Here is a 22,082-nt window from a genome sequence, read left to right on the forward strand (position 1 = left end):
TAAGACTTCACAGCCTTGTACCCAGCAAAGCAAAGAGAGAGAGAAACAGCGGCCAGAGAAATCAACAGATCCTAGATTATGGGGAAGGAGATGCAGTGTTGTCATGCTGATTCTCCAACATTATTTTTATAATTCGGCTAAGGATGCAGTAGTCTATTTTGGTCATTTGAGATTACAAACAGTGATCTTAGACCAGTCTCCCTATGGGCTGTACAACTGTGGAGGTACCAAATGTAAGTTGATGAGTATATTGCACTTTTGGATTTACAAGAATCACCTTAAAAGAAATCATCTAGCAAGGGGCTTATCCTGGGGCACAATTTGCTGCATTTTTTAATATATGGGCACTGGGAGGCCAAAATTACTCATTTGGATGCACAAAGGCATGTATTTGACCATTTATTGGGTATCCAAATACAAATCAACATATGCATTCAATTATCTGGTTTGTATATGCAAAAGCGGGGTTGCATGTGCAAATAGATGTGCTTACAGTTACTATGCATGTATTTTTGAAGCTCTGCTGAAACTTTGGGCCCTGATGTGGCTACACGTTATCTGAATATGCATATTTAAGGAAGCACATACGTGCCTTCAATTGCAAATTCTATATATACCACTGATGATACTAGCAGACTGGCTGACCTTGCTTTGAGATTCGGTTATATCCACTGGCTCAGTCTGGGACTGGCATGAAACATCCTGATTCTCTAAGAATTAAGGTCACATAAGAGTCTGTTTTAAACAAACAATCCCATATACATGTTGGTAGCTGCTCTGGTAATAAGTTTTACATTTAAGGTTGCAGAACAGTTTCCATTGTGACCACATGCTTTTACCTGCTCACAGCTTTCTGACATGTTCAGCTTTTGGGTTGAAATTTTTCATGCTTGATGTCCAGCAAAACTAGGTTGTGTTTTTTTAAGTCCAAGCAAAAGACTACCAGCCATTTTTGAGTTATGGCAGGGTAACATAAATGCAGTTTTTAACTTGAGTAATTATAAGGCACTTGCAGCCATGGGGGCAGTGGAGAAGATCCTCAGCTGGAGTAAATTGTCCCAGCTCCATTTAAGTCAATTGGCAATAGAGCTCTATTGACTTCAGTGGAGCTAGGACAATTTATACCAGCTGAAGATTTGCTCCTTGGTATTGGAATGTGATGCCTCACCTATAAGAGGAGCTGGGGAGTGATTCAGGTCACCAGGAAGCCCAGCTCCACTCCACAAATAAGAGAATCCTCCCCATTTAAAATAATTCTGGCCACTTGTTCTTTTGGCAGGATAACAGCACAGCAGACTCTGAATTATCTTGACAATGAGAAGAACAAGGGAAAGTCTACTGGGATATTTGCAAGCTGGAAAGGAGGGAGATGCAGCCAGCTGTAGGCAGCCACCAAATGGCTATTTTAGAGCTGCCTCTATTTCTCTTGGCCATATTTAAAGGGCCAGCTATCAGGAAACATTTCTGGAAAGTTCCTTTAAACTGGGGGAGCCTCAGTAGTGCAGTCAATTGCCTGTATGAAAGGGACTGAAATCTCACTTATTTGAGGGCACATCATCTGGTTGAAAGAAGTCCCCAGATTTTCTAGCTTGGAATTTGATGATTAAAATAACCATCTCTTATTTTTTTTAAAAAAGAGAAAGAATAGACTCTGTAATAAAGAGATGTAATTTTGAAAAGCAAGTTGTTGCTGTCAATGTACCACCACCACCACGTCATAGGTGGGATTTAAAAAACTTCAAACCTGTTTGCAAATAGTCCACCGTGAGGAATATACTTAAAAATATTGAAGAAATAAATTATTTGCAAAACTGCCCCTACTTCAAACACAGACAAACCTGTATACAACCAGTTCCTGCACAGGCACTGTGGGATTCTGGGAGCCCCCTCCCTTTTATACTTCACAGCTATGTCTCCCACTAAGCAGGGTGTTTGAGAGTTTGGAGGGGAATAGTGGGCAGGGCCACCCAGAGGGAGAGCAAAAGGGTTAGTTTGACTCAGGCCCCCCCATTTGAGAAGACCTCCAAACCAAGTGGTGTTCTGACCTGGCATGTAGGGTTACAGTGCCTCTCGGGTTTGTTCCAGTGATGAAGGGGAAGCTAGTCCAAACCTGAGTGACACTGAATCTATGCAGCAGGTCACAACTCCCAGACTGGGGAGCTGAGCCACTGCCTGAATGATGTGCAGGCTCACTCTCCAAGCTCCCTCTGACCCAGTGCCTCCCCCTCAGTGGTAATTTTTTGAAAGGGTGGGGAAACCACCTTTTCAGATTTTGCCCCAGGCCCACAAAAACCTCTGAGCAGCCCTAATAAGGTGGAAAGAAGAGAGGGAGTGTTTCATCTGCTGCTATCTGCAGGGTTGACAGCTCTAACCCTCCCCCTCATGAAATGTAGTGGTTTTCTTAAAGTCCCAGCTGCTGGAGAAAAGTGATTACATAATAATCTCTGCTTTCATTTGTAAAAGTGTCTAGTTTTCATGGTTATGGAAAAAAGCTTGCAACCATGAACCTTAAAGACTCAAAAATCCAAAGGCAAATAAACATCCAATGTTTTTTTGATGCTTGGGGTTGCTGCACAACAGCCACTCTATGGAAGAGGACTTAGGGTTACCATACGTCCAGATTTTCCCAGACATGTCTGGCTTTTTGGGCCTCAAATCCCCGTCCGGGGGGAAATCCAAAAAGCTGGACATGTCCGGGAAAATAGGGAGGTAGGGCCCAGCGGTGCGAGGCCGGGGGCCAGCGCGGGCAGAGCCTCTTGGCCTGGGCCGGCCGGCCGCCGAAAGGAGCCGCTCGGCCAGGGGGGCCAGATTGAGCCGCGCCGTGCCGCACCCCGCCCCAGCTTACCTGCTGCCTCCCTGTTTCAGGCTTCCCGCGAACATTTGATTCACGAGAAGCAGGGGAGGGGGACGAGCAGAGGGCGGAGCATTCAGGGGAGGCGGGGCGGAGTTGGGGCGGGGCCAGGACCCCATGGAGTGTTCTTTTTATAAATTAAAATATAGTAACCCTAAGAGGACTGCCACAACCTTGGGGGCTGTTGCTACAACCTCAGTGTTGTAGCAGCGACTCTGGGGAGGTTCTGCTGCCATTCCTCTCCTTCAGGCAATGGAGTGGAATCTTTCCCCAGCACTCATGAATAGGCCAGTGCAGTCTGGTTACTAATGCTTTGAGCTAGGGCACAAGATGTTCCTTCAGAGATATAGGTGTTTGGCACACAACTTCTGTGGAATGTACAACTGCTGGTGGAATTTCTAAAGTCTGCAAATCAAATAGTTACATGGAAGGCCCTTGTAAGCTCCACAAGTTGATTACATCCAGAGTAAGCAATTTGCCAGCTCTAGATTTTTTTTCCTGGGGTGGGGGGGGGGGAGGGAGGGAAAGAGAAGATAGAATAAGTAACCAATGCAACCTCCGCATGATTTGCAACATTTCACAATTTTAAGATGGTGGTCCTTAACCTTGCACAATGCAGGATTTTTGCATATAACTAATAGATTTAGTATATATAATAGGCACAGTAAACAGGTATGCGATTATGCAATTTTTTAAATAACAAAGGAACAATTATCGTTTACATAAGAAAAGATAGGCAATTTCTGACATCCTGTTTTCTTATGGGTCTGACTGATGGCAGGGTATAACACGTGAATATGCCATGCCAAGAATTAAATCTTTCCACATAATAGTGACCCCAATTTATAAAGTTAGGCAATAAAAATACCTGAAGTATTGTGATGGGTACCATAAAGGGTGAAGTTTGAAACTCTTTTTCAACTTTACACAGTAAATCCCCAAGTTTTAATGGTTTGTAGTTTTGCTTCAATGTGCTCCTCCTGGTAGCTTGAGAGTTATGGGAAGCAGATTCATTAGTTGCATTCACTGAACTGGGTATGATTTCAGATGTTCTGGTCTCCACATTATTGTTAGCCCTTTTTCCTGACACAGATTAATTGAGAATGGCAGTATAGTCAGGACAGGCCTCTATATAATCAAGGCCATTGTCATCTGTTCTTACAGTCACATTCCCTGTTGCCACATCCCGAGCATCTCTATAAATACTAAGGAAAAGAAATAGGGGGTGGAGAGGTCTTATCAAGATTAAGACAGGACTAGTGAATGCTTTGAAATACTGACTATTAATTGAAGATTATTTACTACTGGAGTAAATAGGTTAAGTTATGTGGGTAATAAGGATTTTCTTACAGAGCCAGTAAAGATTTTCCTCCTGAAAAACAATTTTTTGAGAACTCATGAAGGGTCCTTTTTTGGTCCTAAACTTTTCATTAGACACACACAGTATTGTAACCAATTTGCGGAGGACATAAGGTAAAAAACCTTGCTGTGAAATTTCACACTAGAATACAGTACAATACCTATTGAAAATAATGGCTGTGGTTATGGTAATCCAAGGCGAACTGTGTTATTTGCATCAGTTTATAACCCCACCAAGATGCAATTTACACATTACTGCTGTAAGCGGACATGATTGATGTAAGCACAAATGACCTATCACAACATGAAGTCAAGAGTATTTTTTAAATTGTTTCTAAAAGGCATTCAGGAGGAAAAAGTGCATGGATTTGACACTTGACATCTCCTGGGAAACTTTGAAAAGCATTTTGCTAAGAAATTATTCTGCTCATATAATGTTTATTTTCTTCACTTCATTCCTCTCCTTTTAGTTAGCACTAAGTGTATTTGCATAAAAGATTTGATTTTGCTACTACTGAAGCCAATGGCAAAGCTCCAATTAACTCCAGCAAGACCAGACCCAGGCCCAGAATAAACCACCTTCAAATAGAAGTGTGCCCAAACCAGAACTACTTATCTGTACTCACCACAGGCCAACATTTTATGGGAGTTTGATAAAACTGGACCTGGATGGGAACCATTCCTGGTTTATGCTAGACCTTTGAAATTACTAGACTTAAATTTTTTTGGCTAAGTTTGGCCAGCCTCGGCATAGGGGCTCCTAGGCCTCTCTTCTCCAGGAGCATAGCACGGGAAAGGAAGTTCAGCCAGGGCATCTCTAGACCCGCTTGGGGCCGTTGACAGACTATGCAAAGCAGAGCTGAAAACTGCACGAAGTTATGCTGGGGCACTAGAGTGGAAGATAAAGGAGAAATAGACAAACAGATTTTTTTTAATCCAAAAATGTTATGCTTAAAAAAAAGACAGCAGAAAGAAATATTTTATGTTCAGTTGCAGTTATAAAGACTTTCAGGTGGGGAGAAACACCAGTCCTCTAGTAAGGTGTCTCAGATCAACCAACCAAAAATTGAGACACCTAAAAAAAAAAATTAATAATAACAATATCACCAAATGTTTGGAAACTCTGGTCCTAAACTGACCACCAGTGTACTTCCCCCACCCCAGACTTTGGCTTTTTCTACAATTTAATAATTCAATTCCATATATGGTCCAGAAAAAGAAAACCTGATTTAGAACTGACTGTTTCAGTTGTACTCCAATATCTATTTCACTCAGGGACTACAAAATGTTTGGAATGTTTAACAAACCTTCAACTAAAGCTGCAGGAGAATAGCTTGCAATCTCCTATAAAGTCACCTATACCATCTGTCCAGATTTTCATCAATAAATTACTCTAAGTATAGTGCCAGAAACATAATAGTTTCCCTGGAATTCTTTGTAGCTGAATTCGTAATGTGCTGAATAATTATCTTCTCAAAAGATGACAAACTTTTACTTGAGTAACTTCAGATCTGCATAAATGGTAGAGAAATTTCAGTGTCTTGGTCTGTATACAAATGAAAGCCATGATCAGAGAAAACTCTTGCAAAGACCTCTTTTCAGGGAAAGCTGATTAGGGTCTGTTATATTTATTAAAATCATTAGTAGCATTATCCCCTTTTCCTTCAGGTGTACAGTCTTGGCAGATGTGCTTGGGCCTGTCTTCACTCAGCTGGGCTTGCTGCTCTACAACAGACCATGGAGTTATCATGATGAGCAGCTGCACTTCCCCAGGGCTCTGATCTCGGGTGTTTCACAGGGCTGTGCTGTCACCACTCCTATTCAACATCTGTGTACAGCCCCGAGGGGAGAGTGAGATGAGAGGTTTACAGGCTTATGCCAGGCTTACAGATTTGGGGGTGCCTATCATACCCCTGTGCAGACACTGCTGTTTCCTGTTACCCCACTACAAGAATTCATCTAGAATCGAGGGAAACATCTGATTTAGGCTTAATCCAGAGAAGATTGAGATGATCTTGATTATAAAAAAAAAAAAAAAAAAAAAAAAAAAGGAAGCACTCTGAAAAACTGGCAGAAATTACAACTAATGAACAACATCTGCCTGAGAATTGTCTAGGAACAGTTGGCAAAATTCTCAAATGTATTAATTATCCATCAAATACATTATGTTGTGTGCAGACAGCTCATGAAAATATTCTCAATGAACCTCATAGTTTGTGCTAAATCAGTTAGTCAAAGAAGTCACATAACATTGTCTCTCTTTAGTTGGATTCAATATCATCATAAACAAAGATACTGTGATGATTGATTATTCATTTTCATATTTTAAGGCAGAGTCATAAAAAAAATATACTTGAAATGCCTCAAAAATGCAAGCGTGCTGCGGGGGGGAGGGGAGGTGTCATTGCTGCGGAATCTAGGTCCAGTCTGCAGCACATTACAAAGGATTTTGGCTACTGTCAACGATCATGCAAGCAATTTAATCACATGCCTAATACTAAGCACACAATTAGACCTACTAATGTCAAAGCTATGTACCTTGCTGAATCAGAGCCATATTTACAGGGGCGGCTCCAGGCACCAGTGCAGCAAGCACGTGCCTGGGGCAGCAAGCCGCGGGGGGCAGCGTGCCAGTCGCTATGAGAGCGGCAGTCAGGCAGCCTTTGGCGGCATGCCTGCGGGAGGTCCTCCGGTCCCATGGCTTCGGCAGCAATTCGGTGGCAGGTATGCCGAAGGCACGGGACCGGTAGATCACCTGCAGTAACGCCACCAAATCTGTGTGACCAGCAGACCCGAAGGCAGCCTGTCTGCCGTGCTTGGGGCAGCAAAAAACATAGGGCCACCCCTGCATATTTAATGTAAGTACTTGGCAACCTTGGACATTCTCAATTACTGGCTTATTCCCTCTCTCATAGATTGCTCTATGTTCCCCTGCCCAATAAATCCATATATTATTGTGACACCAGCTTCATATCACTGTGCAACAGCAGCATTAGTGACATGATCTTTTGTCCATTAGCCAACCAAAAAAAAGTGACTGATCCTTACCTAACCCTGCAATTGATGTGCTAAAGGGGGCCCTAGAATTCCACCACTCTCTATGTTCTTCCCTGCTCTGAATATTGCTAACATTATTTAGCACAGAAAGATACTTAAATCGTTTAGCTTTGGAATTTGTGTGCAGACAGCTCATGAAAATATTCTCAATGAACCTCACAGTTTGTGTATTTGTATATACTGAGGCTCCATGAAAGTGTTAAGTCGAGCATATTGACATATCCTGCCAAATGCTCAACACAAAAAAGGTAAACAAACAGAAAACCTGGAACTTTTATTGTATCACACAACCAAACACAAAGAACTATATTTGCCCAAGCCTATTGTACTATGAATATAGCTACCTTACACCAATTATCTGTTATATGCAGGTTTAACCTTTCTGATTTGAGGGTATCTAAAAAACTATTAGCTTAAAATGCCACCAGATCCTGAATGGATAATGGAGATCTTTAACAATGAGATTCTGGTAACTTAAAGCTAATATGTAAAGTGGCATTTTAAAAACTTTCTGTAAGAGAAAGGAAATTCGAAATCTAGTATTCTGAACAAAGCTTTAATATTTCCTGTGCATGCAGTACTAATATTCTTGATATGAAACTTGACTTGACATACTCTGGAAGCAAGTAGTGAATTGGCTATCAAAGTCAAATGCAATATTCTACATCCCACTTAGATATTAGATACCCTGTCGTCTAATAAAAATGCCATATTAACACATTCTTTAAAAAAATAAAATTAAAATCCCTGTTTGTATCAGATATTAAATCTTAAATACTCTTCCACACCCTGTTGCAATTTGTGGGATGTCATTTCAATCATTCACTCTCTCAGTTCAACAATCCTCCTATTTTCTTTTCTAACAGACTAGGAACACGCAGGGAGCTACTGAAATTGCTGGGTGACTAAATAAGTCACTGCTGTATGTTGGGGGGGGGGTGTTATTTTTTGTTTGTTTTTTACCATTGTCATCATAAAACTAAGAAAAATCTATGTTTGCAAAGGAAACCAATGAAGCTTTTAAAGTACATACACTATACATGTTACATACACACACCCCCTACATATGGGATGGTGATCTCTAGGAGATATTTCTAAATCAGGTGAACCCGCAGAACCATGTGACAAATTGTATTTATCATGTACCTTTGAACACTTCACCTGCGTTCTGCACATAAAGCTCACTACTGGGGCTATGTTTAATATTCCAAACCTAGAAACAGCTTTCAAACTGTCGTTGTGACACTCCTTTGGGGTACCCAAGGTTGGAAGGCTCCTCACTACCACCTGCTCTTAGCATCGGAAGCCATGTCTGTGCCTTTTGAGGGTCAGCTCTCCATCGCCACTTACCATGGGCAACAAGTCATCCCCTCTAGGCCTTGGAGGCCCTGATGTCACTGTACACATTAGCAATAGGCACACTCCAATAGCGGAGTCCTCTGAGCATCGTCCTGTGTGTCCAGCTCCTGTTCCACTGAACACTTGTAGTATTCACGGATCTGCTACTTCCACAGAAACAATACACCCCAGCTTACTGCTTCCTCCTCAGATCACCCCTCTGCTCAGCCCACAGCACTTAAACTTGTTTTCACTATAAACATATCTAAGCTTATTTAACAAAGCCCAGAGATTTAAATAGTAGCAAATAAAAGTATTGGAAACAAATAGTTATATATAAAATAAAATCATAACACGCTTTCTAAAGCCTAGATTAATTAACAAGATACTCTCCTGTCTTGTAGAGTATTGCTCAGCCAAAATCCTGGCAGTGCTTTATAGCCAGATTCTTTTCTTGAGATAAGCACACTGTCAGCTTACCTCCTACGTGAAAGACTGTGTGCATTCCCCTGCACCCCAAGATAGACCAGTACAATACTTGGTCTTTATTCATAAACAGCACATCTTCCTGCTGTTTTTCATCCTGTAAATTTCTTCTCTTGTCAATTTTGCAGTCCTTCATTCCACCCTTGACTCATTACACAAATAGGCATACAGTGAGAGGCATACACTACACAAATGACCAGACTGGGAGATAGGCATCTGCTACCTCCTGCTGAAAGGAACATCTCCAAGCAGTGTCACCTCCTGGTGACCTGCCTTACTCCCAGACCTTAAGAACATAATTTTCAGTATAGATACATAACTCCTTACATATTGCTGTACATACATTTTGCAATGATTATGATGACCAGTGGGCTTCTGGCTCTTGATGGAGACCTCACCCATTGGTGAACTATTACGCAAATATCTGACCCAGGAGATCCCTATAAAAGCCTATGCATTCCCTGTACCCTCTCCCCATTGGCACTAAGAGGTCCTTGGGTCACCACCATTTTTATTTAATACTGTACACCAGAAAACTGAAATTTCATTTTGAGTTACATGAGCCCAAGGGCCAGGATGGGAAATAATCATTCTTGGATGAGTGCTGGCTTTAAGATCCGATATCTAATGAAAATTTTACCCCAATGAGAAAGCTAGGAATCTCTCTTCCTACTGGTATGAGACATTTGTAGTTTCTAGCCCTGCTAGATCACGAAATACATGGGACCTTAAAAATCACAATATAATGGATTGAAAAATCTATTTTATGCAATTTTACAGTTTCTAAAATGTACTAGTTAATTTTCTTCTCCCTCAGAAATCTGTACAGCTATGTGTGGTAACTAATGTGCCTATATTTATTAGAGAAGGATAAGGAAAGCCATAACCCAATCTACTATAAAATTTCCTAAACCACTTTCTGTAGCATATACAGAATATCCGCTGGTATAGTGCAATATAAAGATTTTATGTATCATGATTGCACAACTGACCTACACTGAACTATATAGCTCACTCATGGCATCTCAAATTCATACTTATAAAATCTTCATATCACAACACAGCATCACGTATCCCAATTTGAATTATATCTTGGTCTCAAAGTGGTAGTTAATATAAGCTTTTAAAAAAATAATAATAATAATAAATTGTAGTCATTGCCTATTGATCCCATTTCAGCCAGAGCTAATTAAAAGTCCTGAGAAATCTTGCTGGATTAGGGATTTATTTTTTCAGTTTTGTATGGGCTCCCACAATTCTACTGAATTTAACAAACTAGTGAGAGTGGAGGGGCTAACTCTCACTAACGCCACTATGGGATTCATGCATGTAAATGCTAACTGCATTCACCACTGGGGGTGCTCAAAAAATTGCATGCCCAGATGATTGTGGTGCATAGTTTCATATGCACAAACAGAGGCCATATTTTAAAAAGATTACTCCTGTATACTTAGCTTATTGATTAATAAGGGAAGATCCTGAATATTGTGACAAATCCAGGACTCCTCATGGAGTCAGGATTGCTGCTACGCTGCACAACACAACTATTCAGAATGTTCGCCCTTGTGCTCTAAAACCTATTAAAATCAATGGGCTTTGGAACAGGCTTGAACATACAGGTTGACCACTTGAAAAGAGAGATAGCACCTCCAGTGATACATTACACTCTAGCCAGTACAATAACACTGTTATTGTTTTCTCAATATGTTACCATTTTTATTTCCCATGCACAGTACAAAAGTTATATTTTTTTTATAATAAAACACATGAGTAACAGAAAAGGCAAAACCTAATACTAAAATACTAGAAGTTGGGCTTATACAAAGTAAATTCCAATTTGAGCCTGCCACTCCTTCCTTAACTCACTCCATAACTTGAATAAATAAATGATCTTTGATTACAAAAACCACTTTCTCATGTGGAAGTTTTGTATCTGCATAGAAGAGAGAACTCACCAATCAGCATACCCCTTCATAGCTGGATGCAGCATTACAGAACCTTCCTTTCAGCCCCCTCCTTCCAGTGACCATTGGGGTCCTGTGGTGGTCTGGTTCTTCTAGGGACTCAGCCCTAGAGCCAAGTTATGTACATCCTCACCCCTTCTGGTGTATCAGTATCCCAAATAAACTGTGGCCTTCATAGTACTAGTCATCAATTTGAAATCTTCCAGCCCTCCTGGGCTCCTCTTCAATCTCACTCTTCTCAGAATCAGGGGTTTCTGGGCTTCTGCCCAGCATCTCTCAGCAGAACTCAAACTCCCCAAATAAAACAAACGTCTTAGACCACTGCTTTCCATGCCACCACCCCCCTGGGCTTGTGCTTTCAGTTTCTCTGTTCTCCCCAGCTCCTTGTTCCTCTTCCAGAATGCCAACCTAAAGGGCTACCTCCCCGGGGCCTTGCCCCTGTTTCTGTGCCCACCACAGGGCTAGCTCTATTGCTGTAACTTCCTCCTGGTTCCTTTCCCTTAGATAGGGAACTCAAAACTCCTCTTCTTCTGGGTCTCTCCTCCCACTCTGAGTTCCTTCCTTTACCTCCTCCCCAGCTGGATTTGATAAGAAATTGAGTCTGACACAGTTTCCAGGTGTAATCAGGTGGGCTAATTGGTCTCTCAGGCTTCTGTTAACCTTTCACTTACCCATGTGTACTCTGTAGCAAGAATGCTGTAGAGCATGGCAATACAGCCTTTGTTTCCACTTCCTGGTTAAAAGAAATTTCCTAATCTGAAGATAAGGTTATAGTGACATTTTTCCTCTTTATTTTTCCTGTATCAATCTGCTTCTTTTAGGAAAGTCCATGGGGGGTAGGGGGGAGGGGATTGCCACACAACTAATATGCACACAACCTCAGTTTACTTCAAACACAGCTGCACCTGTGCATCAGAGGGCAACATTTTGAATTCAGTAGCACATGAGCCCAATTTTCCCGGAACCATCCCAGTTTTCCCAGAACCTTCTTTCTGGGGCCCCAAAATGAGCATAGACACTATTAAAGCTGTTCTTTTGCTCAAAATGAATTTAACAGCACTTATTCAGTGTTCTATGATACATTCATTCAAAACACTGAGGCTATATCTACATTTATGGTGGTGTATAGAGTACAGTCACTGCACATCCAGTTAGCAGTGTAGATGGTGAAGCACTGCTTAAGCGAGCAGAGTAGTGTAGAGTGCCCTACAAGCCTGAACCCTAGGGCAGCGGTTCTCAACTGGAGTCCGCGAGCCTTTCAGGGGTCCGTAGGGCCCCGCTGCTGAAACCCGGTGCCCTGAGCTCTGGGGCCCCCCCACGGGGCTGAAGTGCGGAGCAGCGTGGGGTTTCAGCCCCAAGTCCCGGTGCCCCCTCACCCTGTGGGGCTGAAGCCAGGAGCAGCATGGGGCTGAAACCCTGAGTTCTCCTCCTCCCAGCTGCCGCGAGGAGCGGAGCAGGGCTGAAATCACAACGCAGGCAGAAAGCTTGAGCCCATGGGCCAAGTTGAAGGGGCACAAGGGTGTTGCCCCCCAAACTGAAGTGCCTTACCCAGAGTGGGGCAGTCTTGGGGAAGCTCCACTCCTCCCCCTCCTCCACTCCCCCAGCCCCCCTCAGGCCTCGCCCTCTTGCCAGGTCCTAGGCGGGAAGCCGGAGCCAGGCAGTGCAGGGCAGCGGCTCCTCTGGCTGGCGGTGCCATGGAGTGGGCGGCCATGGCATTCCCCTAATCTGCTGCTGGTGCCCGCCAGGGTTGTGGCTGCTCCTCCGCTCCCAGCCTCCTTTGACTGCTCACGCAGCCAGTCAGAGCTGCCCAGGTGGCTCCAGCCCAGCAGAGCCCTGGGGGAGCAGCCACCGGCACACAGCCCCAGATAGGTGGGTGGCTTGCTGAGGTGAGTCAGAGGCTGGAGTTGGCGCTCCCTCCCTGGACCCCGCTGGCCAGAGCCCCGCCAGCCCTTGCCCCCCGCCTAAAAAAATTGAAGTCAAACCACGCCTATGCCCAAGGGTTCTCACCTTGGCCCGGAGCCCCGAGTCCTCCCCACCCCCCGCTGGGCCCTGGAGTTGTTCTAGCATGTTGAGGGAGTCCTCAGAAAGAAAAAAGGTTGAGAACCCCAGCCCTAAGGTATATATCCCTACATAGCTCTCTACATGCCTCAGCTGTGCCTTCAGTTTAGTGTCCCACTATCTCCTCACTGCTTGAGTCTTTTCCCACTGCAGTGGGGAGACAGTACACAAGTAGCTACACGCCACAGGCAGGCAGGCTGTGTTTACACTTATGTGTAGCTACACACAGCAAAGAAAGGCTGCAGCAGCAGAGAAAGGCTCCTGCAGGTCTCCACTGTTGAAGTCTTTCCCTGTGACATGTAGCTACACATCACCGTGACAAGTGTAGACACAGCCTGCCTCCCTGTGGCATGTAGCTACCTGTGTAGTGTCTGTAGTCTACATGCACCTGTAATTGTAGAATAGCCTATGTTGCAGGAAAAATTCTCCCCTCCAATAAATATGCACATGTGTCTGTTGAGTCAGTAACAGACAGTAGCAAAACCAGCACTTCTTTAAAAAAAAGTGTACTTTCACATGAATATTTTGCAACCTTTCAAAAAATTTTACCATAACAGTGTCTCAGTTTATTGTTTTGAAAAATCACCATAAGCCTATACTGGGGCAATATTTACGGTAGATGAGGCACCGTATTAGCTAGAGCAATGCTGCAGAAAGCTACTGCACTGTTTGTTTAGAAAAGAACTATAATCACATCTTCCTACCATTGTCTCTACTATATTTGTATTCAGATCTTTACATGGATTTATTATGGGTTGTTTTATGACAGCATATTTTTCCCTATTATGGTTATTGTGCTTAGGAACAGGATTCTAGTCCAAACCTGCTTAATTTAATTTTAATTGTTGCCAGGGCACATATTAGTACAATTTGTATTAAAACTGGGTTTGTAGATATCCATACCCATACTCCACTAATTCTATCCTACAAGACATGTATGCCTTATTAGAGAAGACTGTAAGCAAATATTAATTTATGATTTATACTTATATTTTAATATTTCATTTACTTAATTTATATTTTATCTTATATTTTAATGTAAAATGCTTTATAATTTATCTTAAAATATTGTGCTAGATTGTGGTAGTCCAAAAGAAGGAGATGAATTCCCAGCAAATCCCTTTTAAATTTTACTGATGACCTAAAATACAGTAACAGTCTTTTCAATTGGATATAATACAAGATGAATTATTAGCCTGTATATATCATAAACATGTTCGTCCAGGAGGGGTATATTCCAGTACAGTGTGTTGTATCAAAGGACTTCATGAAATAAAATTCAGGAGAATGATAACTCTTATATCATAATAATTGTCCTCAAGAATATATGACATAGCAATGGAAATCTTTTTCTCATATTTTTCAGAGATAAATGAAAATACCAAGAAATAGAAGCTGCTACTATACAAAGAAAGAAAGAAAAAAGTATCTTCAGGGTTAATATCCTCCATCTGAGATCCATGAACAATTACACAGTTATTTTTCTATATCGAACTTTAAGGTTTGTTAATAATATGCTGCCTTTGCGGGACACAGAGATGCTAATGGTAAGAGGGCTATTTATTCACTATACTGAATAGAGGAGCTACAGAAACAATGGCTTCAAAGGTCTCATGTTTATATGTTCTGACAGTAGTTTGTTGGGCAAGTGCTCTTTGGTATTTAAGTATAACTCGTCCTACTTCTTCCTACACTGGCCACAGACACTTCAATACCATATCGATAGCCAGGAAAAATGTCTCCTTTGGTAATATAAGAACTCGACCTATAAATCCACATTCATTTGATTTCCTTATAAATGAGCCTAATAAGTGTGAGAAGAGCATCCCTTTCCTAGTCATTTTGATCAGCACGACTCACAAAGAATTTGATGCAAGACAAGCAATTCGAGAGACTTGGGGAGACGAAAACAACTTTAAAGGCATCAAAATTGCCACTCTCTTCCTTCTTGGGAAGAATGCAGATCCTGTATTAAATCAGATGGTAGAGCAAGAAAGTCAAATTTTTCACGACATTATTGTTGAGGACTTCATTGACTCTTATCATAACCTTACTCTTAAAACGTTAATGGGTATGAGGTGGGTGGCCACATTTTGTCCAAAAGCGAAGTATGTTATGAAGACAGACAGTGATATTTTTGTAAATATGGATAACCTTATTTATAAACTGCTCAAACCCAACACCAAGCCAAGGAGAAGGTACTTTACTGGTTATGTCATCAATGGAGGACCAATAAGGGATGTCCGCAGTAAATGGTACATGCCCAGAGATTTGTATCCTGACAGTAATTATCCACCGTTCTGTTCAGGCACTGGCTACATTTTTTCAGCGGATGTAGCAGAACTGATTTACAAAACCTCCCTCCATACCAGACTTCTTCATCTGGAAGATGTGTACGTGGGACTCTGTCTTCGGAAGCTTGGCATTCACCCTTTCCAAAACAGTGGCTTCAATCACTGGAAGATGGCCTACAGTTTGTGTAGATATCGCAGAGTGATCACTGTGCATCAAATAACTCCAGAAGAAATGCACAGAATCTGGAATGACATGTCAAGCAAGAAGCATCTCAGATGTTAAGATTTTTACAGATGTAAATACTTTTTTTTTTATTTGGGCAGAAAGGAATCGGATAATTTATAGGCAAATTTACTTGGAGGAGGGTTTTAATAACTGATTTTGCATTCTTGTCTTGACTCCTGGTTTGCACCCTTCAGACTCTATCATAAAGACATTACGCAACGTACAGGGGCCAGCGTCAAATCTCAGAGTCATTGCTCTCTATAACAACATTAAAAAAAATAAGCTCTTGCACCTGTAGGTATAAGAACAGTAGTAGCTAACCAGAGCTGCATAACAATTCATGCCCATGCATCTGAGATGAGAGTCTGGCCCTAAAAAATGAAGAATCATGTTAACATCTTTATCTCATCCTCACAAGCTATAAGTGTCTTTTTTTAGGGCTCTATTCATAAATATACACACAAATATAAAAAATATACTAAATGTGTGTATTTACAGCTTGAGTGCTATCTTTGCACTGATTTTATACACCTGTATTGGCATGTACATTTTACCGTACAGTATGTGCAGTTTAAAAATCAGTTTATTACTGGCAGAAAGGCAGAATTTAAACAAGTGTGAATATAACATTGAAAATCAAAATACTGTAGGTCTTAGAAACAACACAACCTGCCCAAAGATAAAATACGTGCCCCCAAAAGGTGGCATTTATGTGGATTATATAATAAAACCACATAATTCCCCCTGACTAAAAGAGCCCTATCTAATATAATCGTACAATGAAATATAATTTGTGTGTGAAATACAAGACAAAGAAAATGTGTGCAACAAAAACTAAAAATCAAATCAAATATGTATTCAGGATAAAGGTACTTAAAATACTTTAACATTTTCTTTTTAAAACCAGTGCAGCATATCTCCTTAGTACTACTTAGGACTCGTAGAGATATACGCATTAACACCAATATTATTTTGGTACAGTATTATTGGACTAGACAGTATTATCACCAATAGAATTTTCATAAATTATAGTGTCTGCCATAGCAAATATGTAATTTTATTGAATAATGGAAAATATCAATAAAACAATCCTTTCCTACTGTCTTACTGACTAGAGGCAAGTTTACCATCTCCACATCACTCAGTATATCATTAAAATTAAACACAACATATGGTACTTAAAGCATTTTGCTTTCTTAGAGCTAAATTCTGCTTTTTACTGCAGTGCACCCATTACAGAAAATGTAATTACTCAAGATTTATACCAGTGTAGCAGAGGAGAATTTGGACAACACAAAAAATACTCAGTCAATTCTTTCGTGGGCAACAGAAGGAAAGTATAATAGCAGTTATGTGGATCTCTCAAGGGGAGAATAGATCCTCACAGCAAAATCAAGAATATTTAGAAGCAACACGTACATAAGCCAAATTCTAGTCTTTGTTTCATATATGGAGCTACCAGTGAAGTCATTATTAAACCAAGAAGTCACTGAGGCCCAATTCAGGAAAGCATCTCAACTCAGGACAGCCCTTAAGCACACACTTAACTTTAAGTATGGGATTGAAGTCAATGGGACTCAAGAACATTCTTAAACGTCAAATACATTCTTAAGTGCTTTCCTGAATCAGGGCCTGGGAGCTGGGCACACAGATCCCAGGGCAGAATTTGGTCTTCAGACTACAAAACATGTGACTACTTAATTTAAATTTTCCCCTCTAGGTACAAATGCCTTTCCCCTTTAGGATTCCCTTTCCTTCCCTGGCCTTTTCCTATAGGGTGACCAGACGTCCCGATAAAATCGGGACCGTCCCAATATTTCGCTCCGCTGGCAGCACTGGTTTTTGTTTTGTTTTGTTTTTTGCTCCGCTGGGCAGTCCTCGGCTTCTTTTTGCTCCGCAGGCAGCACCCCCCACACCCCTCAATGTGTCCCGATATTTTCTTCCTCTCAGCTGGTCACCCTATCTTCCTACAGCGTAACCTGCTTTCTCATGCTTGCTCTTCTCTACTCCTGTCTCAGCCTGTGCATATAATGAGACGACAATAGATCCCAGAAGCACATCTCTCCAACCTTTATGAATATTAGTGGAGTGAGATTACTGAAAAATATTTTCTGTTTGAATCATTAAAGCAATGTGCTTTCACTGCCTTCACACAAGTGTGCTTTCAATTAATATTCTTGCAGGATGTTCACTGGAACAAACAGATGTAAACAAATAGTCTAGAGTATTCATGGAAATTGAATTTTCACCTGGTAAACATGACAATTCTCACTCAAAATCTGATAGTAACAGACATCCTCATTCATCGAGGTGACCTAAATGTCCAATCAAAACAACTCAAATTTCAAATATTAATTATAGTTGGAGATGGTCAAAAAAATCCAAAAATAATTTTGTTAAAAATTCAAAATGTTGAGCTTGTTTTTGTTTTGATGTGCTCAAAATGCAACTATTACGCATTCTTTGTAAAATATTCATCAGTTTTCAAAATGGTTATCTAAAATGTTCATGTTCTGAAAAGTTATTTTAAGAAAGTGAACATTTCTATAACCATTTTGACAACACACAACATATTTTCTTAAAAAATTAAAGCAGCACAGCATTTTTCATAAAAACAAATTTGACAACTGACATTTTTTCACAAAAGAAAATCATTTTTGAAAAAGGCTATCTTTGCATGAAGAGTTTTGTCTGAAAAATTTCAGCCACAATACATTCCAAGAATTACTTGCTGAAATTATTCAGAAAATAATTTCAGCAAAAAGAATTCAAAAATATTGCTGCATGTTCACAGTTTGCAAACTGAAAGAGGCAAAATTCATCATAAAAGTTATAGCTATGGATTATTCAGCCATCACTGGTGTCCAGTGTTGTGTAAGTACAAGGATAGTTATGTCATTCAGGATATCCATGGGGAAATAGTATGAAATTATTGATTCATTGTTTAAGTGAAATCTCTGAAGTAATTTTGCCTTTAATATTATCTGTTGTTAATATCATGCCATAGGTGTACATAGCACTTTATAAACAAGTAAGCGAGCGTTCCTCCACCAAGGAGCTTACATGCTAGTGAAAAATCCTGCTCACCTTATTCACATAGCAGTATTATTGATTTCAAGGGAACTACTTGTATAAATCAGGTGAGGAGGATTTGGCCTTTAAACCACACTATATAGTGCAGTGAATGAAAACAATAGGTATTGAGCTTTACTTCAGAGTTAGAAGTGAAGCCATACAGTAGTTAGCCCAATAGCTGCTGCTAATTTATAACTGCAGTAGCATGCGTATCCTTAGAAAAAATCCAGAAATGTTGGCTATGAACACTGAATTTGCTACAATGAAATCAAGATATATCCGTCTCAGCTGCCCTTGATAAAGCTGTTCTTGCTTCCTGCCAAACTCAGAACTCTAAGAAAACAAAGTTCAACTGTTTGCACATATGCATTTTATATATATATATACACACACACACACACACACATACACACACACACAGAGTGAACTTCATCCTTTCACACTCAAGCCCAACTATGTGCCAGTAACTAAATGGAGGGTGAAAGATGGAATTCACCCCCAGCTCATGGGTAAACCACAGACTGCAATGCAGTCTCTCCATGAACACTTACTGTAACTGTTCCAACCAATAAGCTGGAATAGCCTCTGCTGTATCTTCGCACACTGTGTGGGGATATTGGGCCCTGGATCCAAAAACTCATAAATCCTGTGAACTCACCTCCAGCCATTCACACTCTGCTGAGCCTATTTGGGGGAAGCAGAGAGACCACCCCTCTGTAGCCCAGGAGGGTCACAGAGCTCCTATTCCCATCATCACAGGGCTTGAGCTTGGAGGGCCTTGAATTTCCTCCTTTATGAGCAAACTGCCTCAGACAGCCTAAAAATTGCATTAATGATTAGCAAGTACATCTTGAAAATACTATTTCCTGGTGTTTATAAATAAATAGTTTTTCAACAGAAATGTAAATATTCATCATGGAACTCGTACATATATTTTGAAGGCATTTTCTTCTGTATTCAGCTGTGTAGAGTCTGCTTGCAATGTAATATTCTGTTATGCATGGAGCTGGGTTAGGCATTATGTTTGTCCAGTGCTTTAAGAGCCTTAAGCATGTGTGCCCTAATTTTTGAATATACAAGACTTTTTTATGTCAGGTAAAATAAAACATGAACTGATTTTCTATTTTTATTAATTTTCTGATACTGTACTTCACTAGCTTTTTACGACCATGATATGGATTTAGTATTTTCTCATCACTCAAAAAATAGAATATGCAAACCATATCTGGAAAGGGATATGTCTGGTCCTAAAACCAGCACACTGTCCCTCTAACCCAAAAGAGTTTGTGTTGGACTGAATAAGGTTAAATAGCAACAAGCAATGTTTGCATTGGGCCCCCTTTAATCAAAACAAATATTTGTGTTAAAGGTGATTTTGTTTTGACAATTTAAGAGTGCTGGGTTTTTAAATCACTTTAATCAAAATATGAATACAGTCATATTTGGTTTTGATTGAATTGTAGCTGAACAAAGCACATGGTACCAAGAAGCTGTGGGGGGAGAAGGGGAAGGGGAGGTGGGAAATGTCTCTTTTGGAGGAATTTTTCACTGTAGCTTTTCCTGTCAGATGACTTGGGAATTCTTCAATGAGTACTCAAGATTCATTTTCCATCTTTCCTAATATTTAGATTCAGTACAGATATTGATTCTTTATGGGGATGTTTTTTAAAACATAGAAGGCAAGGGCAATTTATAAATGAAGGAAGTAATTAATTAGAAAAGCGTGTTGATAGCAACTGAACTTTAGGTGTATCATTATATATGAATGGCTGTATTTATGTATTTATTTGTTAAAATTGTATATATTGTTTTATCTACCGTGTCTGTAAAAGTGAATTCTTTCAAAGTATTATTTAGGGTTTTGTGGGGTTGCCAGTCAAGCTGCTAATCAAGATACTATTTTTTGTATAAATGTCAAATTAAAAAAAAACGAATAGACAAATGAAAAACTGACAGTGTCAATGTACAGTTCGCTTCTTCACCTCTCTCTTTCTCAACATGTAAACTATTATCAGAAAGCACGATGCTAATGTATAGGCATATATGCCATGAGAAAGAGCATTGTGCTGTAAAAGATGATTTTTTTTTAAAACATTGGGAAAAATAAACAAAAGGAGAAATTATTGTATTTGATCATCATTTCTGTATTGATTTCCTCAAGCTAATGTACACATTGTTCAAATGTACAATGGTTTTTGACCCTGAAGAGTCAATCTTAAAACAAACTTGACAAGAGCTGGGCTTTTTCAAAGGGGGCTATTGGGTGCCTAGCTCATTTTCAGCTCCTTTGACAATCCCAGCTAATGTTGTTAAGCAGCCACGCTATGCAGATCTGAGCTGAAGATGGGGTGCAGCCCAACTGCCCAAGCATGCTGCCTTAGCAAGGCACAGCTCCTCCAAGAGCTCTATGGTAAAGCACTTCTCTCTTTGGTGCTAGCCAACATTGCTATCCAGTGAGGAGTGTGAGAGGGGCCATGGCCCCATTGCTTCCCACAATCATTTGGACGGCTTGAACCCCAGAGATTCTAGGAAGGACTACAAATGTCACTGGCCCCTAGATGGAGTGGAGAGAGTCTCCTTGTGGCATTGTCCCTTTTACACCAATACAAGAGCTAGTTGCAGTCTAAGGAATCACAATTTGATCCAATTTATGCCAGAGCCAAATACAATCTCAATGAACTTGGAGAAAATGAACCCATACTGAAGCAGCTAGGAATTTGTAAAGGAATGTATTGAAATAGAGGGAAAGTGGAGTCTCCTGTGTATCTGAATACTATTTGACCCTCTATGACAGAGGCATGTCAGACAACACCTCTGTAGGCTTCCTAGAGACTCAACCAATCAACAGTCAATAAACTGGGTTATCCTTTGCTTCAAAGAAGCACAGTCTGAACAGTCCCAGATTATTGAACTTTGGTTTCAGGCCTTCAGTAACCTTTGGCTTCAGTAACCCAAATTTCCTTCTAGTCCCAGAAATTAAGGGAGAGGTTCTTTCACCCCCTCCTAGGAGAAACTCTTGCTTTCACAAATCAGAAGAAGTACAAAAGAAGTGTACAAAAGAAGTACAGAAATACAAAAGAAGTGTATTGCTACTTGTGTCATCAGTTTCAGCAACTGTCGACCTCTCCTTAGACACTCTAATTCAGACACAGCATTGTCAGGCCCCCGGAAGTGTCTCTAAGGGTATGTCTACACTACCTGCCGGATCGGCGGGCAGCAATCGATCCAGCGGGGGGTCGATTTATCGTGTCTAGTCTAGACACGATAAATCTACCCCCCGAGCACTCTCCCGTCGACTCCTATACTCCACCGTCGCGAGAGGCGCAGGCAGAGTCGACGGGAGAGCAACAGCAGTCAACTCACCACGGTGAAGA

The 22,082-nt window shown here is 40.8% G+C and overlaps 1 protein-coding gene across 5 annotated transcripts in view; it reads left to right on the forward strand.

Annotated features, from left to right (window-relative positions):
* B3GALT1 (beta-1,3-galactosyltransferase 1) overlaps window positions 1–20,831 on the forward strand; it is a 349,383-nt gene extending 328,552 nt beyond the window's left edge. For all 5 annotated transcript variants that reach the window (XM_065561795.1, XM_065561796.1, XM_005290398.5 and 2 more), the window contains one exon: window positions 14,480–20,831. In XM_065561795.1, the coding sequence (XP_065417867.1) occupies window positions 14,710–15,690 (981 nt within the window). In that variant the 5' untranslated portion in view covers window positions 14,480–14,709 and the 3' untranslated portion in view covers window positions 15,691–20,831. The remainder of the gene's footprint in view (window positions 1–14,479) is intronic.
* The last annotated feature ends 1,251 nt before the right edge of the window (window positions 20,832–22,082 follow it).

This window comes from Chrysemys picta, chromosome 11, assembly GCF_011386835.1.
Source record: "Chrysemys picta bellii isolate R12L10 chromosome 11, ASM1138683v2, whole genome shotgun sequence".
Taxonomy (NCBI): Eukaryota; Metazoa; Chordata; order Testudines; family Emydidae; genus Chrysemys; species Chrysemys picta.